At 45.6% G+C, this 23,545-nt stretch overlaps 1 protein-coding gene across 1 annotated transcript in view; it reads right to left on the reverse strand.

Annotated features, from left to right (window-relative positions):
• KIF14 (kinesin family member 14) overlaps positions 1 to 20,041 on the reverse strand; it is a 49,566-nt gene extending 29,525 nt beyond the window's left edge. The window contains exons 1-8 of the mRNA XM_070768742.1: positions 19,999 to 20,041; positions 12,740 to 13,928; positions 8,260 to 8,514; positions 7,648 to 7,735; positions 5,885 to 5,983; positions 1,737 to 1,789; positions 580 to 610; positions 51 to 158 (exon numbers count right to left, since the gene is read on the reverse strand). Coding sequence (XP_070624843.1) covers positions 51 to 158; positions 580 to 610; positions 1,737 to 1,789; positions 5,885 to 5,983; positions 7,648 to 7,735; positions 8,260 to 8,514; positions 12,740 to 13,815 — 1,710 coding nt within the window. The 5' untranslated portion in view covers positions 13,816 to 13,928; positions 19,999 to 20,041. The remainder of the gene's footprint in view (positions 1 to 50; positions 159 to 579; positions 611 to 1,736; positions 1,790 to 5,884; positions 5,984 to 7,647; positions 7,736 to 8,259; positions 8,515 to 12,739; positions 13,929 to 19,998) is intronic.
• Between the last annotated feature and the right edge of the window lie 3,504 nt (positions 20,042 to 23,545).

Consider the following 23,545-nt stretch of genomic DNA (forward strand, 5'->3'; position numbering starts at 1 on the left):
CTTGAATATAGCAGGCATCTTTCCTAAGAAAGCCCTCAGCGACGTGGTACCTTGGCCTGCGTCATCACCAGCGTGAGCACGGAGTGAGAGCGTGAGCTCTTGTCGTTCATGCCGGTGGCCGCCGTGGCCTTCTGCTTGTTCCCCAGCTGCAGCCAGACCTGGCGAGGAAGGCGGGCCAGAGCTCAGATGGTGCCAACCAGGGCCAAGTGTGAAGCAAGCACATATACACACACCAATAATCACTTTGCAAAATAAAATTATCAATACATATTTATTTACTCATTTGTATTACCATTTTCTAGCTGTTCATTTTCTCTGTCTCAGAAACTTAAATCAGAAGTTAATACCGTGAAAAGGTTATTTCTACAACTCTAAACTGACATGATTATCAATTTGTTTTTAGTTTAGAAAAGTAATTCTTTTTATTAAAGTTTACACAAACAAAATCAACTGATTAGAAATTAACAAGATTAACCTTTTATTTATGAGAACAGCAAGTAAGGGGAAATATTCTCATAAGTATTTATGACTCTGATCTTTCTATCTAGTGGAGAGAAGACAAAATACAATCAACCTTACCTGGATATCAGAATGAGAACTGACAACATTCCTATTTTAAAAAAGCAAAAAGACAAAATCCATTTTACTGATGATCAATCACACTCCTGCTCTTATAAAAGAACCACCTTTCAATTATATAATTATTCCATGGATATCACAATGGAATAGATATTATTATATTGATTTGACAGTCATTTTTTCCATTCTATAAGGTAGGAAATAAAATATAATGCTTTAATTCTATCAAATTTTTAAAAATATGGTTTTTCTTAATATAATGAAGAACCTTAGCATTTGAACATTGGAATATCCAAGTCATGAGACCAAAACATAAACTTTAACCCCCATGTTGGCACAGGTACCCGTATACACACATAGGGTGTGGTTCGGCAAAGGTGTATGTACAAGTACAGGCACGCATGGGTGTGGGTTTGCGGGTGTCGTGGGTCTCAGCACAATTCCAGATTTACTAAATGGATTTAAATCTTCTCTCACCACTTTTCTGTTCCCTTAAAAAAGCATTTGGAGTTGAAAGCCAAACACATGACTGTCAGCATAGTTCCAACTCTAAGCACTGAACTCGGCACCTCCTCCCCTCCGCGGCTTCCAGAGACACATAAATCAAGAGGCTTGAGAGGCAGGCTGAACTCAGTGGGTAAGCGGGGGAGAGAGAGAGAAGTCAGAGAAGGTGACTTCCACTCGGTGTGATCAGTCCTCTATGAGAGCGCTTCACAGGCGCCCTGAGAGAGAAACACGAGAAGCAGCTAACTCTCCATTTAGAAAGAGGAAGGATGTCTAACTGGAGAGCATTGAGGCCACAAGACAACTGGGAGGCAGCGCCTCCCGGCTGGGGGGGACACTCAGGAACACAACAGGCCGTGCCCACCAGCCGCACGCACGTTGACAGGCCCCGCCCGCCCACCGCCCGTGCACACGTGCACAGGCCCCGCCCGCCCACCGCCTCCACTCACGTGGACAGGCCCCGCCCGCCCACCACCCACCGCCCGCGCTCACGTGCACAGGCCCCGCCCGCCCGCCCGCCACCCAGGCTCACGTGGACAGGACCCGCCCACCCACCACCCATGCTCTCATGGACAGGCCCCACCCACCAGCCACCCAGGCTCACGTGGACAGGCCCCGCCCACCCACCACACCGGCCCGCATGCCGCACTCACGTGGACAGGCCCTCGACGTAGGGACCCGAGGCCGGGTGCTCCCGCACTCGCAGCTGTGGGAAACACAAGCTGCGTTAGCACGATACAAATATTCTATATAAAATGGACTTCCAATCATCTTTTTTTCTATATTTTGAGTCTACAGTAAAAAGACTTGTCTCCACTTTGCCCAGAAATGAACAAAAGGTTCTCACAGAAACACAGCTAAGCTGCAAGGCACCAGGAAACTGCCTCAGGATCACAAACCAGTCGCATTCGCCGCGTCCGACAGTAGATTTACTATGACACCAAATACCTTACAGGTTTGTTACTCTCAAGTCCTGCCACGGCTACTGCTCATGTGCTTGTAAATGGCTTTCAACAAAACAATTAATTTCAGTTAACATCTTCTTTAGTTTTACATTATACATTTTACACTTTATGAGCAGAAATTTTAAAACACATAGAAGTCTTAGAAGGAAATGCCAAGTTTTGCTTAAGTCTCTGCTGCTGCTGCTGCTGGTGCTAAGTCGCTTCAGTCGTGTCCGACTCTGTGCAACCCCATGAACTGCAGCCTACCAGCCTCCTCCATCCCTGTGATTTTCTGGGCAACAGTACTGGGATGGGGTGCCATTGCCTTCTCCCACTTAAGTCTCTAGATGCTGCCAAAGGCAGACGGAGTGACTTAGAGCAAGCGACCTCTTCAGATTATAGTTTCTCAATCTCCACAGTTCTTTTCACAACTAAAAATTTTTTCATTATAATAGGTTTTTAAAAAGTTTATGCCTTGTGAAACTTTCTATTGCATAGAAAATATTATCTATAAGACATCAGCTTGCTAAATAATCCAGTGAAATACATATTCTTCAAAAAAAAAGTTTTCTTAAACTTCTACTTTTTTGGCTTCACAGACTTTTAGGCATTTGATATTTGACATGTGTGATCCAACTAAATCTTGGAATATATGATGTTTAATATTGACACAATACTTAAATAAAATGAGGTTATAGTTAATAACTCATTTAATGTCCACTAAGAATAATGTTCATCAGATTATCACGATGGTGTGATCACTGACGTAGAGCCAGACATCCTGGAATGTGAAGTCAAGTGGGCCTTAGAAAGCATCACTATGAACAAAGCTAGTGGAGGTGATGGAATTCCAGTTGAGCTATTCCAAATCCTGAAAGATGATGCTGAGAAAGTGCTGCACTCAATATGCCAGCAAATTTGGAAAACTCAGCAGTGGCCACAGGACTGGAAAAGGTCAGTTTTCATTCCAATCCCAAAGAAAGGCAATGCCAAAGAATGCTCAAACTACCACACAATTGCACTCATCTCACACGCTAGTAAGATCAGATCAGATCAGTCCCTCAGTCATGTCCGACTCTTTTCGACCCCATGAATCACAGCATGCCAGGCCTCCCTGTCGATCACCAACTCCCGGAGTTCACTGAGACTCACGTCCATCGAGTCAGGGATGCCATCCAGCCGTCTCATCCTCTGTTGTCCCCTTCTCCTCCTGCCCGCAATCCCTCCCAGCATCAGAGTCTTTTCAAATGAGTCAACTCTTCACATGAGGTGGCCAAAGTACTGGAGTTTCAGCTTTAGCATCATTCCTTCCAAAGAAATCCCAGGGCTGATCTCCTTCAGAATGGACTGGTTGGATCTCCTTGCAGTCCAAGGGACTCTCAAGAGTCCTCTCCAACACCACAGTTCAAAAACATCAGTTCTTCGGCACTCAGCCTTCTTCACAGTCCAACTCTCACATCCATACATGACCACTGGAAAAACCATAGCCTTGACTAGACGAACCTTTGTTGGCAAAGTAATGTCTCTGCTTTAGAATATGCTATCTAGGTTGGTCATAACTTTCCTTCCAAGGAGTAAGCGTCTTTTAATTTCATGGCTGCAGTCACCATCTGTAGTGATTTTGGAGCCCAGAAAAATAAAGTCTGACACTGTTTCCACTGTTTCCCCATCTATTTCCCATAAAGTGATGGGACCGGATGCCATGATCTTAGTTTTCTGAATGTTGAGCTTTAAGCCAACTTTTTCACTCTCCACTTTCACTTTCATCAAGAGGCTCTTGAGTTCCTCTTCACTTTCTGCCATAAGGGTGGTGTCATCTGCATATCTGAGGTTATTGATATTTCTCCCGGCAATCTTGATTCCAGCTTGTGTTTCTTCCAGTCCAGCGTTTCTCATGATGTACTCTGCATATAAGTTAAATAAACAGGGTGACAATATACAGCCTTGACGAACTCCTTTTCCTATTTGGAACCAGTCTGTTGCTCCCTGTCCAGTTCTAACAGTTGCTTCCTGACCTGCATACAGATTTCTCAAGGGCAGATCAGGTGGTCTGGTATTCCCATCTCTTTCAGGATTTTCCAGTTTATTGTGATCCACACAGTCAAAGGCTTTGGCATAGTCAATAAAGCAGAAATAGATGTTTTTCTGGAACTCTCTTGCTTTTTCCATGATCCAGCGGATGTTGGCAATTTGATCTCTGGCTCCTCTGCCTTTTCTAAAACCAGCTTGAACATCAGGAAGTTCACGGTTCACATATTGCTGAAGCCTGGCTTGGAGAATTGTGAGCATTACTTTACTAGCGTGTGAGATGAGTGCAATTGTGCAGTAGTTTGAGCATTCTTTGGCATTGCCTTTCTTTGGGATGGGAATGAAAACTGACCTTTTCCAGTAAAGTAAAGTAGTAAAGTATTTACACACTTACACACTAGTAAAGTAATGCTCAAAATTCTCCAAGCCAGGCTTCAGCAATATGTGAACCGTGAACTTCCTGATGTTCAAGCTGGTTTTAGAAAAGGCAGAGGAACCAGAGATCAAATTGCCAACATCTGCTGGATCATGGAAAAAGCAAGAGAGTTCCAGAAAAACATCTATTTCTGCTTTATTGACTATGCCAAAGCCTTTGACTGTGTGGATCACAATAAACTGTGGAAAATCCTGAAAGAGATGGGAATACCACACCACCTGATCTGCCTCTTGAGAAATCTGTATGCAGGTCAGGAAGCAACAGTTAGAACTGGACAGGGAACAACAGACTGGTTCCAAATAGGAAAAGGAGTACGTCAAGGCTGTATATTGTCACCCTGTTTATTTAACTTATATGCAGAGTACATCATGAGAAACACTGGACTGGAAGAAACACAAGCTGGAATCAAGATTGCCGGGAGAAATATCAATAACCTCAGATATGCAGATGACACCACCCTTATGGCAGAAAGTGAAGAGGAACTCAAAAGCCTCTTGATGAAAGTGAAAGCGGAGAGTGAAAAAGTTGGCTTAAAGCTCAACATTCAGAAAACTAAGATCATGGCATCCGGTCCCATCACTTCATGGGAAATAGATGGGGAAACAGTGGAAACAGTGTCAGACTTTATTTTTCTGGGCTCCAAAATCACTACAGATGGTGACTGCAGCCATGAAATTAAAAGACGTTTACTCCTTGGAAGGAAAGTTATGACCAACCTAGATAGCATATTCAAAAGCAGAGACATTACTTTGCCAACAAAGGTCCGTCTAGTCAAGGCTATGGTTTTTCCAGTGGTCATGTATGGATGTGAGAGTTGGACTGTGAAGAAGGCTGAGTGCTGAAGAACTGATGCTTTTGAACTGTGGTGTTGGAGAAGACTCTTGAGAGTCCCTTGGACTGCAAGGAAATCCAACCAGTCCATTCTGAAGGAGATCAGCCCTGGGATTTCTTTGGAAGGAATGATGCTAAAGCTGAAACTCCAGTACTTTGGCCACCTCATGCGAAGAGTTGACTCACTGGAAAAGACTCTGATGCTGGGAGGGATTGGGGGCAGGAGGAGAAGGGGACGACAGAGGATGAGATGGCTGGATGGCATCCCTGACTCGATGGACGTGAGTCTCAGTGAACTCCGGGAGTTGGTGTTAGACAGGGAGGCCCGGCATGCTGAGATTCATGGGGTCGCAAAGAGACGGACACGACTGAGCGACTGATCTGATCTGAACAATAATGTTGGGCTTATTCAGTAAGTGGCAACACAGTTAGACCGCACGTGGAAGCATTTGCTATCATGTAAGAGCACTGCAGTAATTAAGCCATGTACCATCTTGAGAACTAATATCATTCTATGCATCAATAAAAACAAATTAAAAACACTTAAGTTTTTAAATCTTACCGTTTGCTTTCTCTGCCCATTTTCACCTTTACAAACAAGAAGGTCATGAATCCTCTCATTGTAGACTTCAAAGAAGCTCATCTCAAGGTGGTAGCTGACCTAGCAGAGACGGAAACAAAGCAAGCAGTTTACCTGAAAGTCCTTGCGCTTCTTACACCTCAGATCTCTTAAGGCTGTAGGATCCCCATACAAGGCCTTCCCAGGTGGCTCAGGGTAAAGAACCCGCCTGCCCAGGCAGGAGACAAGAGACCCGGGTTTGATCCCTGGGTGGGGAAGATCCCCTGGAGGAGGAAACGGCAACCCCACTCCAGTATTCTTGCCTGGAGAATCCCTCGGACAGAGGAACCTGGTAGGCTACAGTCCATGGGGTCGCAAAGAGTCGGACACAACTGAGCGACTTAGCAGGCAGCACACATGCACACCTCTCCATATAAAGAACTCTTACAATTCAAAAACAGAAGACAAACAATCAATTAAAAAACAGGCATGTCTCCAAAGCAGATGCAGAGTCAACAGGCACAAGAAAAGGTGCCCAACACTGCAGGTCAGCAGGGAAAGCAGGTCAGAGCCATGGCAAAAAACCACTCACACCCACGAGGACGGCTGCGATCAAGGAAATGGAAAATAGTGAAGCTGCTCAGAGTTGGAATCGGAACCTCTGGGGCTGCGGGTGGGAATGTAAAATGGTCCAGGTGTCGCAGAAAACAGCTGGCAGTTCGTCAAAAGGTTCAGCATAGACTTACTATATATAACCCAGCAATTTCACATCTACCCAAAATAATTACAAATAAATTCAAATAAAAATTAGTCAAGAAAAGTTGTTCACCAATATTCATAGCAGCACTAGATAGTGGGTTGGCCAAGAAGTTCCTTTGGGTTTTCCATCAGATGGTATAAATCAACTTTTTGGCCAACCCAATAACCAAAAGATAAAGACAGCTAAGTGTCCATCAGATAAGTGTCCAACAGCTAAGTGTCCAACAGATGAAGTGTCCATCAACAGATGAATGGATAAAGAGCACGCGGTGTATACATACAATGGAATACTACTGAGCCACAAGGAGGAACGAAGAGTCAGTACCTGCTGTACCCTCATGAACCTCAGGCTGCAGATACTCCATTTACAGGAAATGTCCAGAACTATAGGAAAATTACAAACTCCCAGACTACCCTCCCAACCAACCAAATCAGGATCTCCAGCAGCTTTTCAGCAAGTAAACACACACACACGTGCACACATGCACACGACCGCCTCCTGACACATTCCAGGGGGCTCTTGTCATCAAGCAAACATGGGAAAGACTGGTCCTGCAGGCTGCCTGCAGACAGCTGACGGCAGGCGGGACTGGGTGAGGGCGTGGGCCCCCGGTGCCTGGACAGGGCGGGCGCGAGCAGCTGGGGCCACAACCCTGGGCTGAGTGTGCAGGCCGCTCCCCAGCCTCCTGCTGCTGCTGGCATAACACTGACCCTGCTGTCCTCAGGGAGGGCCGTGGCCCCCGACTGCAGACACGCACGACCGGGCGGGGCTACCCGCACAGGTGGTAGAGCCAAGGAAGCGGAGAAGCCCGAGGGGGCCCTCCGTCTCTGCCCACCGGGAGGAACCGCACCGCGTCTGAACCCGCTCCCCACCCCCGTCCCAGGGCCCAGGGGCCAGAGCGCATGCCGTCTGCGGAGTCGGCCTCAGTGGCCACGGCTCCGACTTTAACTCGGTCTGCCTGTTCTCTACTCAGATACGAAGGCTTACAGAGACCATCAGAACATACCTCTTGGGTTTGTTTTTTGGCTATTTCAGCAAAAAGATCTTCACAAAATCTTGGAATTATTCCTGGTTCTTCACTAAAGCCCATCATCCTAGAAAATACATTTATGAGTTGGGGGGAGTAAAACGAATTAGGTTTTAAAATTCTTTGAGGGGAAAGTAAACCTAAATTTCCTCTTCTATAAAGTGGGGTAAGTAAGAACTATCTAATTCAGAGCCTTCTAGCACAGGGCCTGGAATAGAGTAGGAACTTGATAAATGTCAGCTACTATTAAAACTCAAGTATTTCCTCCCGTACGGGCAGTACAGCCAGACCACTGATGAGATGACTTGCTTGTGATTCTCACAACATGGCTTCCAAAATAACCTCTCTGAGCTTCAGTGTACACAAGAGACAGAATTTACAGTAAAACGGGGCCAATGGCACTGACAAGGTAAACAGCATCTCACGCATAAACAGAAGCCCAGAGATAAAGCAACTTGCAGAACTGGGGTGTAAAATGGATGAGACTTGAGCCCAGAGCGGTACAGTTTCAAAAAGATATTCTATCAAACTGTGCTCTTCTCACAAAAGACATAAATGCTTCAGGATGGTCAGATTCACAACACAACTTACGTGTATGACTTTCCAGAGCCAGTCTGACCGTACGCGAACAGACAGGTGTTGAAGCCTTGGAAGGCCTGGCCCAGCAGCGGGGCCGCCAGCGCCTGGTACACGGCCATCTGGCTCGCGAAGCGCGGGTGGCGCTCGTCCACGGACCAAAAGGAAAGATCGTAGGCAAAGCTGTACACCTGTCGCGTGCCGGGGTGCTCCACAGCGATTTCCTCCCCGTCCAGGAAGACCGCCTGATGTGCTCCTTCTCTCTTCTCCCTTTCAAAAGAAGCACAGAGACAAATATCGTCCTTGCAATCATTCTGAGTATTATTTCCACAGAATAATAAGGACTTCAGACTACAGCAGAAGGTTCCTCCAGGGCAAGACGGCTCTTTAGTTTTATGTGGAACGTGCAGAGCGCACACATCATAATAGCGGGTTTCCAAAACCTATTTCGGCAGCTCCAATGCCACTGCTCAAAGGAAAAACGGAATTCCAGGTTTCTTGTCTGGAAAATTCCCCTACTTGTATAGGATTTTCCATCTTCTTCCTTTTCCTCTTAAGTTCTCCCTTTTCTCATCCTGTCCGCTGAAATCTACCTGTACCTATAGTTCGAACTGGAAATGTATTCGAAAACATCATAAAGAATTTCTGGAGGTACGAATCTATACAAAGCTGCCAAGAAACAAAAGCACAGTTTCAACAGACTCCGTCAGATACAAGTTTGAATGGAAGCACAAGGTACATTTCTGTGACTCCAAAGGTCCTTCCTGCTTTAAATCATCTCCCTTAAAACTCTGACACTTCGCATCCACCCCGCTTCTATCTCAGACTCAGGAGGAAGTTTTTTTGACCTACCGCTGCAGAAAAACACAAGTTCTTGTCTGGCCACACAATTCTTTTTGCCCCCAACTCTGCTTAGATGCGGAGAAGGCAATGGCAACCCACTCCAATACTCTTGCCTGGAAAATCCCACAGATGGAGGACCCTGGTGGGCTGCAGTCCATGGGGTCTCGAAGAGTCAGGCACAACTGAGCGACTTCACTTTCACTTTTCACTTTCATGCACTGGAGAAGGAAATGGCAACCCACTCCAGTGTTCTTGCCTGGAGAATCCCAGGGACAGGGGAGCCTGATGGGCTGCCGTCTATGGGGTCGCACAGAGTTGGACACAACTGAAATCAGATTGATTATATTCTTTGCAGCCAAAGATGGAGAAGCTCTATACAGTCAGCAAAAACCAGACCAGGAGCTGACTGTGGCTCAGACCATGAACTCCTTATTGCCAAATTCAGACTGAAATTGAAGAAAGTAGGGAAAACCACTAGACCATTCAGGTATGACCTAAATCAAATCCCTTATGATTATACAGTGGAAGTGAGAAATAGATTTAAGGGCCTAGATCTGATAGATAGAGTGCCTGATGAACTATGGATGGAGGTTCTTGACATTGTACAGGAGACAAGGATCAAGACCATCCCCATGGAAAAGAAATGCAAAAAAGCAAAATGGCTGTCTGAGGAGGCCTTACAAATAGCTGTGAAAAGAAGACAAGCGAAAAGCAAAGGAGAAAAGGAAAGATATAAACATCTGAATGCAGAGTTCCAAAGAATAGCAAGAAGAGATAAGAAAGCCTTCTTCAGCGATCAATGCAAAGAAATAGAGGAAAACAACAGAATGGGAAAGACTAGAGATCTCTTCAAGAAAATTAGAGATACCAAGGGAATATTTCATGCAAAGATGGGCTCAATAAAGGACAGAAATGGTATGGACCTAACAGAAGCAGAAGATATTAAGAAGAGATGGCAAGAATACACAGAAGAACTGTACAAAAAAGATCTTCATGACCCAGATAATCATGATGGTGTGTTCACTCATCTAGAGCCAGACACCCTGGAATGTGAAGTCAAGCGGGCCTTAGGAAGCATCACTACGAACAAAGCTAGTGGAGGTGATGGAATTCCAGTTGAACTATTCCAAATCCTCAAAGATGATGCTGAGAAAGTGCTGCACTCAATATGCCAGCAAATTTGGAAAACTCAGCAGTGGCCACAGGACTGGAAAAGGTCAGTTTTCATTCCAATCCCAAAGAAAGGCAATGCCAAAGAATGCTCAAACTACCGCACAATTGCACTCATCTCACACGCTAGTAAAGTAATGCTCAAAATCCTCCAAGCCAGGCTTCAGCAGTACATGAACCGTGAACTTCCTGATGTTCAAGCTGGTTTTAGAAAAGGCAGAGGAACCAGAGACCAAATTGCCAACATCCGCTGGATCATAGAAATAGCAAGAGAGTTCCAGAAAAACATCTATTTCTGCTTTATTGACTATACCAAAGCCTTTGACAGTGTGGATCACAATAAACTGTGGAAAATTCTGAAAGAGATGGGAATACCAGACCACCTGATCTGCCTCTTGAGAAATCTGTATGCAGGTCAGGAAGCAACAGTTAGAACTGGACATGGAATAGACTGGTTCCAAATAGGAAAAGGAGTACGTCAAGGCTGTATATTGTCACCCTGTTTATTTAACTTATATGCAGAGTACATCATGAGAAACGCTCATGATGTACTCTGCATATAAGTTAATGGGAGAAATATCAATAACCTCAGATATGCAGATGACACCACCCTTATGGCAGAAAGTGAAGAGGAACTCAAGAGCCTCTTGATGAAAGTGAAAGTGGAGAGTGAAAAAGTTGGCTTAAAGCTCAACATTCAGAAAACAAAGATCATGGCATCCGGTCCCATCACTTCATGGGAAATAGATGGGGAAACAGTGGAAACAGTGTCAGACTTTATTTTTCTGGGCTCCAAAATCACTGCAGATGGTGACTGCAGCCATGAAATTAAAAGACGCTTACTCCTTGGAAGGAAAGTTATGACCAACCTAGATAGCATATTCTAAAGCAGAGACATTACTTTGCCAACAAAGGTCCGTCTAGTCAAGGCTATGGTTTTTCCTGTGGTCATGTATGGATGTGAGAGTTGGACTGTGAAGAAGGCTGAGTGCTGAAGAATTGATGCTTTTGAACTGTGGTGTTGGAGAAGACTCTTGAGAGTCCCTTGGACTGCAAGGAGATCCAACCAGTCCATTCTGAAGGAGATCAGTCCTGGGATTTCTTTGGAAGGACTGATGCTAAAGCTGAAACTCCAGTACTTTGGCCACCTCATGTGAAGAGTTGACTCACTGGAAAAGACTCTGATGCTGGGAGGGATTAGGGGCAGGAGGAGAAGGGGACGACAGAGGATGAGATGGCTGGATGGCGTCACTGACTCGATGGATGTGAGTCTGAGTGAACTCTGAGAGTTGGTGAAGGACAGGGAGGCCTGGCATGCTGTGATTCATGGGGTCGCAAAGAGTCGGACACGACTGAGGACTGATCTGATCTGATCTGAAGCAACTTAGCAGCAGCAGCAGCAGCTGCTTAGATGAGAATTCACTGTGGAATCCACCCTTCTCGCCCTCCCAGTGGCCCTGCTGCAGGCTGCTCTGGGGTCCACGCTCTGTCCCTCTAGGGCCGCCAGCCGTGCGGGCTGTCCCGCTGCTTCTCTGCCCTGAGCAGTCCTGAGGCTCTCCCTGAGTTCTCGTCCCTTATCACTACCCCACATTCTCACTAAAAGGCTCCCAGCCCTATGGAACCTGCCTTAACCGCTGGCCATTCAGTTGACTGCCCACACTGCAGTCACCACGCATGTGTAAAGCGTCGGCTCAGTCACACTGGACTCTCTGCTGCAGCCCGCCAGGCCCCTCCATCCATGGGATTCTCCAGGCAAGAATACTGGAGTGGGTTGCCTTGCCCCTCCTCCAGGGGGCCCTTGCCGATCTAGGGTCGAAACTGCTGCTTCTGTGTGTCCTGCGTTGGCAGGTGGATTCTTTACTGCTGAGCCACCTGGGAAGCCGCAGGGTCAGCACACCCTCCTCCAACACACTTAGGTCCACAACAGAGTTAAAAAAAAACTACCGACTCTGTGAAGTCTTCACAGTTGTCCTCAAAGCATTTAAAGATAATCAGATGCTACAGTCACACCAGGAGAGCCCGTCTTTTTCTCTCCCACAGGCACTCATGGGGAGAGATTTTTTTGCCATCAAAGTCAAACCTCACAGATCAGTGTGTGTACAACCGTGACGTGTCACAGACAATAAGGCAATGGCCACCACCCTGGAAAGGGTTTTGGAAGGACCTGTTTGGGGAATGAGTGACCAGCTGTTGCTCTTTTTAAGGGAAAGGTAGAAGGCACCACCATATATGACAGATTTGAAAGCAGACTGCCTTAGAGATAGAAGTTAGTCAGACTTTTAAAACACAGATATATCTGGAGAAACTTACATTTGCAAAATACGGTGGTTCCGATTTTTTTGTTTTATAGCCAATCATCGAAAATAACCACATACTACCACTGAACCGGGAAGTTCCATCTATAAAAAGGCAGTGCCAGCCGGCATGAAGACGTACCAACAAGCTCAGCAGGTTGGCCTCGGATAAAACTCGGGTCACCTACCGGTTGCTGAAAGGCCTGACCCTGACCGCCACGGTCACTTGGCTGCTCTCCACCTTCAGGGGCTCTGTTTCTGCAGAGGTTTTCTGAAGTGCAGTTTCTTCCTTGAGAAGGAATGTATTTTCACACGACCTTTCCCTTTGACTTGCGAGAAGAGAGCTCTGGGGAGTCTGTTTAACTTGCAGGGTGGGCCTCCTGCTTCTCAGAACGAAGGCAGCGGGGCTCCGAGGCTGCAGGACGCCACGCCTGGGTGTCGACCTGGGCTCTGAAATACACTTGGAGGGTGTCCTTTTCTCTAAGCTTTCAAATCTACGTGGAAGTTTCACGGCTTCCTTCTCAGCACCCCTGGGATGCGAGGCCCTTGCTCCTGACACTTTGATCTCTAACCTGCTCTCAGTGGGCCTAACTGCCACGCACCCTACGCGAACCGCTTCAGTCTGACTCTGGGAACCGGCGGGCGTTCGCTCACGCAGGGACTCAAGGGCAACGTTCTCACCTGCCCCACTGAGGGCAGAACGCATCACTGCGCATTTTCCATCAGCCTTCATTTCAAGGTCTTTTGGGTCTGGAGTTAAAGGTACTGAAGGCAAGTTTTTATCACTGTTTACAGTTTGTACATTTATACCAGTTTCTGGTGAAGGCTGACTATTTTCTGTTCTGCCGCCCACATTCTGCGTTCCTTTCCACTTTTCCACGCAACCTGTCTTAGTCCGACGCTGTAACGCAAGGCATGTTCCTGCCGTTCTCGCACCAGCGTCTCCCGACTCACAACCAAGCAAAGAGGGTTCCTTGCTCCTGGTCGCTCTCCTCTGAAGTGTCAGCCTGCCCACAGGGTTAGGAAGGAGGGGTGTGTCTCCTGTTTTCTTACAGGCAGAAATAACGTAAGTGCTGTTGATGTCTCTGACTTTACTTGTAGATCTCAGTAACGGATCGTCATTTTCACCCTCTGACGAGTCCGACCTCGGATGCAGCTTCAGCTTGCTGCCCTGGGGGATGACACTCAGGGATGACGTCTTCGTGGAGGAAGGAACGCCAAGGAGATCGCTGTCATTTCTGCTGTGTGCAGTGGAGGCTGACATGGTGGCAGAAAGTTATTTTTAAAAAGAATGCTGCTGAAGAAATGTCAAGCTCTTCTTTAGACATTCATTTGACTTCCGGCCATTTCTTATGCAACAGTTTCCAAAATTATCTGCTAAAATAAAATAAATAAATAAAATTTAGACTGCACAGATTACAAACAGGCTTTAAAAACACGAGGACCTTCCATGGGAAAGTGACTTCTCAGGGGCATACATTAGGTCATGATCTCCACTGAGATATGGTTCCCAAGCAGCTTCAGACAAATCTCTGACCTCAAAGATTGTACAGTCATTGCTCAACAAATACGTGCCAAGATCCCATGAGGTGTCAGGCCCTCTGGTGGATACTATGAATTTCAAAGACAAAACTCTATTTTCATTTCCTTCGTCTAGAAAGAAATGTACAGATAAAGACTGTATCAGGTCAAATGTGCGAGGTGACTTAAAAAGATGTAAAAAGCACATGTCAAAGAAGATATGAGTAGTTAATAGGCACATAAGATGATGCTCAACATCATGGGTCATTAGGGAAAAGCAAGTCAAAACTATAATGAGATACCACATCATACCCATTAGGATGGAAACTATCCAAAAAAAAGAAAGCAGACAACAAGTATGCACAAGGACGTGAAGAAATCGGTAGGCTTGTTAACTGTTGCTGGGAATGTAAAATGGTACAACCGCTATGAAAAACAGTATCAGTTCAGTTCAGTCGCTCAGTCCTGTCCGACTCTTTGCGACCCCATGAATCTCAGCACGCCAGGCCTCCCTGTCCATCACCAACTCCCGGAGTTCACTCAGACTCACATCCATCAAGTCAGTGATGCCATCCAGCCATCTCATCCTCTGTTGTCCCCTTCTCCTCCTGCCCCCAATCCCTCCCAGCATCAGTCTTTTCCAATGAGTCAACTCTTCCCATGAGGTGGCCAAAGTACTGGAGTTTCAGCTTTAGCATCATTCCTTCCAAAGAAATCCCTGGGCTGATCTCCTTCAGAATGGACTGGTTGGATCTCCTTGCAGTCCAAGGGACTCTCAAGAGTCTTCTCCAACACCACAGTTCAAAAGCATCAATTCTTTGGCGCTCAGCTTTCTTCACAGTCCAACTCTCACATCCATACATGACCACTGGAAAAACCATAGCCTTGACTAGACGGACCTTTGTTGGCAAAGTAATGTCTCTGCTTTTGAATATGCTATCTAGGTTGGGCATAACTTTCCTTCCAAGGAGTAAGCGTCTTTTAATTTCATGGCTGCAATCACCATCTGCAGTGATTTTGGAGCCCAGAAAAATAAAGTCTGACACTGTTTCCACTGTTTCCCCATCTATTTCCCATGAAGTGATGGGACCGGATGCCATGATCTTTGTTTTCTGAATGCTGAGTTTTAAGCCAACTTTTCCACTCTCCTCTTTCACCTTCATCAAGAAGCTTTTTAGTTCCTCTTCACTTTCTGCCATAAGGGTGGTGTCATCTGCATATCTGAGGTTATTGATATTTCTCCCAGCAACCTTGATTCCAGCTTGTGCATCTTCCAGCCCAGCATTTCTCATGATGTACTCTGCATAGAAGTTAAATAAACAGGGTGACAATATACAGCCTTGACGTACTCCTTTTCCTATTTGGAACCAGTCTGTTGTTCCATGTCCAGTTCTAACTGTTGCTTCCTGACCTGCATACAGATTTCTCAAGAGGCAGGTCAGGTGGTCTGGTATTCCCATCTCTTTCAGAATTTTCCACAGTTTATTGTGATCCACACAAAGGCTTTGGTATAGTCAATAAAGCAGAAATAGATGTTTTTCTGGAACTCTCTTGCTTTTTCTATGATCCAGCGGATGTTGGCAATTTGGTCTCTGGTTCCTCTGCCTTTTCTAAAACCAGCTTGAACATCAGGAAGTTCACGGTTCATGTACTGCTGAAGCCTGGCTTGGAGGATTTTGAGCATTACTTTACTAGCGTGTGAGATGAGTGCAATTGTGCGGTAGTTTGAGCATTCTTTGGTATTGCCTTTCTTTGGGATGGGAATGAAAACTGACCTTTTCCAGTCCTGTGGCCACTGCTGAGTTTTCCAAATTTGCTGGCATATTGAGTGCAGCACTTTCACAGCATCATCTTTGAGGATTTGGAATAGTTCAACTGGAATTCCATCACCTCCACTAGCTTTGTTCGTAGTGATGCTTCCTAAGGCCCGCTTGACTTCACATTCCAGGATGTCTGGCTCTAGGTGTGTGATCACATCATCGTGATTATCTGGGTCGTGAAGATCTTTTTTGTACAGTTCTTCTGTGTATTCTTGCCATCTCTTCTTAATATCTTCTGCTTCTGTTAGGTCCATACCATTTCTGTCCTTTATCGAGCCCATTTTTGCATGAAATGTTCCCTTGGTATCTCTAGTTTTCTTGAAGAGATCTCTAGTCTTTCCCATTCTGTTGTTTTCCTCTATTTCTTTGCATTGATCGCTGAAGAAGCCTTTCTTATCTCTTCTTGCTATTCTTTGGAACTCTGCATTCAGATGTTTATATCTTTCCTTTTCTCCTTTGCTTTTCGCTTGTCTTCTTTTCACAGCTATTTGTAAGGCCTCCTCAGACAGCCATTTTGCTTTTTTGCATTTCTTTTCCATGGGGATGGTCTTGATCCTTGTCTCCTGTACAATGTCATGAACCTCATTCCATAGTTCATCAGGCACTCTATCTATCAGATCTAGGCCCTTAAATCTATTTCTCACTTCCACTGTATAATCATAAGGGATTTGATTTAGGTCATACCTGAATGGTCTAGTGGTTTTCCTACTTTCTTCAATTTCAGTCTGAATTTGGCAATAAGGAGTTCATGGTCTGAGCCACAGTCAGCTCCTGGTCTTGTTTTTGCTGACTGTATAGAGCTTCTCCATCTTTGGCTGCAAAGAATATAATCAATCTGATTTCGGTGTTGGCCATCTGGTGATGTCCATGTATAGAGTCTTCTCTTGTGTTGTTGGAAGAGGGTGTTTGTTATGACCAGTGCATTTTCTTGGCAAAACTCTACTAGTCTTTGCCCTGCTTCATTCCGTATTCACAGGCCAAATTTGCCTGTTACTCCAGGTGTTTCTTGACTTCCTACTTTTGCATTCCATTCCCCTATAATGAAAAGGACATCTTTTTTGGGTGTTAGTTCTAAAAAGTCTTGGAGGTCTTCATAGAACCGTTCAACTTAAGCTTCTTCAGCATTACTGGTTAGGGCATAGACTTGGATTACTGTGAAAAACAGTATGGATGGCCTCAAAAAATTAAAATTAGCATATACTAAGTCACTTCAGTTGTGTCCTGACTCTTTGCGACCCCAGGGACTGTAGTCCACCAGACTCCGCTGTCTGTGGAACTGTCCAGGCAAGAATACTAGACTGGGTTGCCACGCTATCTTCCAGGGGATCTTCCCAACCCAAGGATCGAGCCCACCTGTCTTATGTCTCCTGCACTGGCAGGCAGGTTCTTTACTAGTGCCACCAAATTAGCATATGATCTAGCAATTCCACTTCTGGGTATACACCAAAAAGGACTGAGAGCAGGGCCTCACATGAAGAGATACTGGCATACCCATGTTCACAGCAGCATTATTCATAATAGAGAAAATGGGGAAGCAACTCAAATATCCACTGACAAATGAATGGCTTACCAAAACGTGGTATATTCATACAATGGAAAATTATTCAGCCTTAAAAAGGAAACAAATTCTGCAATATGCTACAATATTGGTGAACCTTGAGGACATTATATTAAGTGAAATAAGCCAGTCCCAAAAAGACAAATAATATATGATACCACTTATATCAAGTACTTATAGTACTTAAAATCATCAGCAGAAAGTATAATGGTGGTGGCTAGGGAAGGGAGAATGGAGAGTTATTATTTAATAGATGTAGAATTTCAGATAAACCAGATAACAAGAGTTATGGGGTGGATGGCAGTGATGACCATATATTTAAGGATGTACATTTAAAATGGTTAAAATGATAAATGCTAGAAAAGAGAACATGTCAGCAGGGATTTTTTTTAAGTGCCCCCCAGTTTGGGGAGCAGCGAGGGGGACTAACAGACACCCCAGCACCAAAGTTAAAGACTGGAGTGAAGCATTTCTGCACGTGCTGAACGCACATGACATGCAAGAATGCCTCAGGGCAATGAGTTTGAGAGTGTCACAAGGCAGAGCATACCCAAGTAAGTACCAGAGCCAAGAAACACAAGCACTGTAAAGTAATTGCTTGTGCTGAGAAAACTTGTGCAAGATCAGTTAAGTATTCAGCCTGCCCTCTAGCAGTTAGACAACACAGTTGACAGGTATGTAAGCAAATATATGTCAACAATATCTATCCAGTAGTTAAGGAGAAGGCAATGGCAACCCCACTCCAGTACTCTTGCCTGGAAAATCCCATGGACGGAGAAGCCTGGTGGGCTGCAGTCCATGGGGTCTCTAAGAGTCGGACACAACTGAGCAACTTCACTTTCATTTTTCACTTACATCCATTGGAGAAGGAAATGGCAACCCACTCCAGTGTTCTTGCCTGGAGAATCCCAGGGACAGCGGAGCCTGGTGGGCTGCCGTCTACGGGGTCGCACAAGAGTCGGACACGACTGAAGCGACTTAGCAGCAGCAGCAGCAACAGTCATGTTGAGAAGAAAAGAGAACAACAGAGACAGCGAAGAGGTCTGGCTTCCCGTCAACGCTGCAACCAACTGGTTATACTGATGTAAATAAGTCTTTAAATTTGCATGTCTGATTCTAACTTGCAAAATGACATATGATGAAACTATTCCATTGTGAAGGCAAATAAAGGAACCCTCATTTAAAACAGAGCGAGGGGCAGGGGTGGAGGGTATCTGAACAGGAGCTCTCATGTTTTATCCCTTGCTATATTCACAGACTCTACAGGAAGAAGCTACTTCACATCCCAGGGCAAAGAGGAAGAAAGGTTTCGTCCTCACCTAGCAACGGCCCAGTCAATGAAAAACTAGCAGTTCAGCCACTAGGAGGTCATCACCACCCAGGCTGTCCCTCTCCTCCGATGGACTGTCATTGAATTCTCTCCTCTCCACAGGCAGGACTCATCTGGCTTAGGGGCTTCACTTTGTTGCCCCTTCTGCATTTTTTTTTTACAAAGTGGATGTCTGTAGCAACCGTGTGTCAACAAGTCAGTGCCATTTTCCCAAGCGAGCATCTGCTCACTTCAGGTCTGTGTCGCACTCTGGAAATTCTCACAACACTTTAAACGTTTCCATTAGATGCTACTGGTCAAGGTGATCTGTGGCCAGAGGTCTTTGATGTTAGTAGGAGGACTCCCTGAAGGTTCTGATGATGGTTACCATTTTTACCAACCAAGTATTCTAAATGAAGGTATATACATTGTTCTTTAGACATAATACTATTGCACACATAACGGGCTACAATATAGCACAGGTATAACTCTTCAATGAAACAAAACATTCAGGAGACTGGCTGCGTGGTCTCCCTGAGCCCACACAATCTGGGAGGCGGGACCAGCTGCCCCTCTCCTGGGCTGGTCCCCACCTGAAGCTCGCCCGGAGCTGCAGCTCTCTGCTGGTCCCACATAGACTCTTCCTGCTAATACAGCAACTAACCATCGTATTTTTAAATTCAACCCCAGAGATCATGACTCTGGAGGTACAAAACAACAGAGGTTCATTTTTAAGTAACCTGTGCAAGTTCTAAATCATTAACAATCATGCCAGGATCGAAGCATCTCCCATCACCTTCTAACTAAAAGCAGGCAATCTTTTAGTTAATGATTTCCTGATGCGGAAGTAAATACAGAAGCAAGAAGAGACTGAGGACTTGACCCGCAGCTGAAAACCGGCTGGTATTTACAAGGAGCAGGACAGCTCTGGGTCTGAGGAGGGGCGGGGGTGTGCCCCGGGACACTGGAGGGAAGGGGTGCCCAGACCCCGCAGTGGGTTCCGAGAGGCCACCCCGCCGCCCGGCGGCCACGCGCCCCGAAGACGCCCTCCGAGGAGTCGGCGGCGGGGAGGGCGCGGCCCGATCCCGCCCCCGGCCCTCCCGGGAGAACCCCGGCCCGCCCCACTTGGGGACCCTCGCACCCGTCCCCGGGGACCCTCGGCCCTCCCGGACTCCCGAGCTGTCCACCCACCCCACCCTCGCCCGCACCGACGCGCCGCCCCCAGACCGCAGCCCCCACCTCGCAGGCTCCGGCCTCCTCGCGCGGCTCACGCCTTCGCAGCCGCTCCGCGTTTGAATGCGCGCCCCGCCCTCCGATTGGCTGCCGGGCGCCGCGCACGCACGTCTTCCAGGAAACGCGCGCGCATCTCCTAGGCAACGGCCCCGCCCCCCCGGGCTGCGCGCGCCGCGCGGGGCGCTGCCGTCCTGGAGCAGGGACGCGGGCGGCGGGGACGCGCTCGAGAGGGAGCGGAGGTGCGCTCGTGGGGCTTGGCGGAGGACCCGGACGTTGATGCGCTTGTCCAGCCCCGGAGCAAAATGAGCACCGTCCGTCCGCGTCTCCCCAGGACTTCTCTGTGCAGAAATAACCGCTTGCCCCCACGGTAGCCAGAGCCACTCACGGTTTTCTAGGATTTCCTGTGCAAAGCCTAGTGATGGGAAGTGCGCTGAATGTCTTAGATGGAAGTTTTTCATTTAATCCTGAATCCCTTACCAGGTGAATATTAACATGATCCCCCAGTTTACCAAGGATGGGCTGAGGTTTACAGTTAAACTTGTGAAAAATTAGACAACTAGCTGGCGGTGCAACTAGAATTACAAGCCCACCTCGTGAAATATAACTCAGTTTCTAGAAATATCCTAATAAGGTTTTGAAGCACGAAAAAATAAGTATACTTGCTGAAAACTAACCAGGTGAACGAGACGAACTCTAGTCGAAAAGATATTTTTAAGTAACTTTTTTAAATAACGAAAAGTGCAGATAAAGAAATTAGATTCAGTGGGATAGAAAGAGAAATTAGAATGGACTCTGAATGTATAGAAAAATTGAATGTATAATAAAATGCTCATTCTAAAACTCTCTCTAAAAATCATTCTAAAATTTATTGACATTAAGTTATAGAGCAACCATCAGAAAAAAAGAATGTAGTATTTATCAGGTCAATGGGAAAGTAATCAAGTTTAGAGAGCAAAGGAAGATACAGCAAAGGAGAAGACTGACAAACACATACATAAAAATTCTAAACTCATATATAGTTCAAAACAATGAAAATAAAATGTAGTAAGCTAGAAAAACACATTAAATATGACAAGATATAAAGATACCTTTCAATATTACAAGTAAGAGAAGTTTATAAGTAGAAATAGTTCAGTTCAGTTGCTCAGTCATGTCCGACTCATGTGACCCATGAACCACAACATGCCAGGCCTCCCTGTCCATCTCCAACTCCTGGAGCTTTCTCAAACTCATGTCCATTGAGTTGGTGATGCCATCCAACCATCTCATCCTCTGTCATCCCCTTCTCCTCCTGCCCTCAAACTTTCCCAGCATCAGGGTCTTTTCCAGTGAGTCAACTCTTCACATCAGGTGGCCAAAGTATTAGAGTTTCAGCTTCAGCATCAGTCCTTCCAATGAACACCCAGGACTGATTTCCTTTAGGATGGACTGGTTGGATCTCCTTGCAGTCCAAGGGACTCTCAAGAGTCTTCTCCAACACCACAGTTCAAAAGCATCAATTCTTCGGCACTCAGCTTTCTTCACAGTCCAACTCTCACATCCATACATGACCACTGGAAAAACCATAGCCTTGACTAGACGGACCTTTGTTGACTATGTAATGTCTCTGCTTTTGAATATGCTGTCTAGGTTGGTCACAACTTTCCTTCCAAGGAGTAAGCGTCTTTTAATTTCATGGCTGCAATCGCCAGCTGCAGTGATTTTGGAGCCCCGAAAAATAAAGTCAGCCACTGTTTCCACTGTTTCCGCATCTGTTTGCCATGAAGTGACCAGATTGGATTCCATGATCTTAGTTTTCTGAATGTTGAGCTTTAAGCCAACTTTTTCACTCTCCTCTTTCACTATTTACTCAACAAGTATTTATTAAGCTTCTTTTACAGTCAGACCTTAGACTAAGCAGTAAGGGTAGAAGTGAGTGGTTGTGGACCCTCCTCTCAAGCAGCTTACCAATTTCTGTTGCTAGAAATGTGCACTTTTAATTCTGATGCAAAAATCACTGGTACTGAAATTTTAAAACTTTTTTTTTTTACACTTATACCTAAACTTTTTTTTTTTTACAGTTGTATTTAATGGCTGGGTTTTACAGTTTATTTTTATCTGAATTATCTTTGTGTGTACACCCACTCACTTCTATCCCTACTGCTTAGTGTAAGGTCTGACATGTAAAAGAAGCTTAATAAATACTTGCTGAGTAAATACCAGACCCCTCTAGAAAGCAATATGATCATTTATAGAAGGAAACATAAAGAGATTCATATTCTTTTCCCTAGTTACTGAACTACAAAAATTTATTCTTAGAAAATGTTTCAGTAGAAACCAAATAGTTTGTGGGCCCCAAACAGAAAAACTCTCCATGGGTTACCATGAGAGCATGCATCAAATGGTTAAAAATAAGGCAGAAAGATAATAAATTCTATTACAACAATTAAAGTCATTACAATTACAATTACAAATTACTAGCAGACAGTGCATGGCCTAAGGACCTGCTTCCGCCCCAGACTGTGAGCACAGGACGGAGCAGGGCTTTGTCTGTGTCGCCCTGGGCCCCTGTGCCTGGCACAGAGCCCCTTCACAGGACACGCTTCCTGGACACACTTCCCTCTTCTCCTTCTTGCTCTGCATGAAGCTCCTGATTTAATTCCAACTATGGGAACAATCCTCAACAGAATCAAGGGCCCCCTGTGAGCCGGCTCCAGGTTACGCAAGAGGGATTTCGGTCTTTTATTTATTACACTGAGAAGGTGCTCCTCTCTTCAGATCCTGCCCACAGCTCACCAGCAGGGAAAGTCACTTTGGGGGACCTCCGCTTCTGCATCTGGGAATTGCAGATGCAAATGCCACCTACCTTAGAGAGTCATGTGAGGATTAAATTAGATTATGCATGCAAAGTGCTTAGTGCGGAGCTGGGTACAGGATTATGCTCTACAAATGTAAGCTACTAAATTGCATCACCTAAAAACATTCTCCAAAATGCTGCAAAGCCCTGGCCAGTGCTGACGAGCTGCAATCATGCATGCACAGGCCGTCTGCTACAATGATGACACATTTTACTTTACGAAGGTTAAGGATTATGACTTAATCCCTAGAAATAACCGCAAGATGAAATAGCTCGTTCTTTTGTGCTGGACTTGCTGGACCCTATTAAAAATCAGGAGAGAGCAATGAAAAACCATCTTCAAGGGGAAGCAGAACTAATCTCCATTCTGCTCTGATATGATTAACATTTTTTAGAACTTCAGATCTTCTATGCTTTTTGATGGAAGACAAGAAAAAGGACTCTATACGCCTGAAACTAACATGGTATTGTAAATCAACTATACTTAATTTAAAAAAAATAATATTGAACTAAAAATAAAAAGGAGTCTAGAAAATGCAGATGTGACCACAACAGGTTCAAGGGTGAGCAGCCCGCAGGCACTGCACTTCATCTCAAGCCCTGGGGCCTCTAGCCTAGACTCTGGGGACACGTCATCTCCTCCAACATCCATACATGTGGTCTCAGAGCACTGCCCCTCCCCCCGGTTCAGGCAGACGGAATATTTCCTCACTATGA

The sequence above is a fragment of the Bos indicus genome, chromosome 16 (assembly GCF_029378745.1).
Source record: "Bos indicus isolate NIAB-ARS_2022 breed Sahiwal x Tharparkar chromosome 16, NIAB-ARS_B.indTharparkar_mat_pri_1.0, whole genome shotgun sequence".
Classification (NCBI taxonomy): domain Eukaryota; kingdom Metazoa; phylum Chordata; class Mammalia; order Artiodactyla; family Bovidae; genus Bos; species Bos indicus.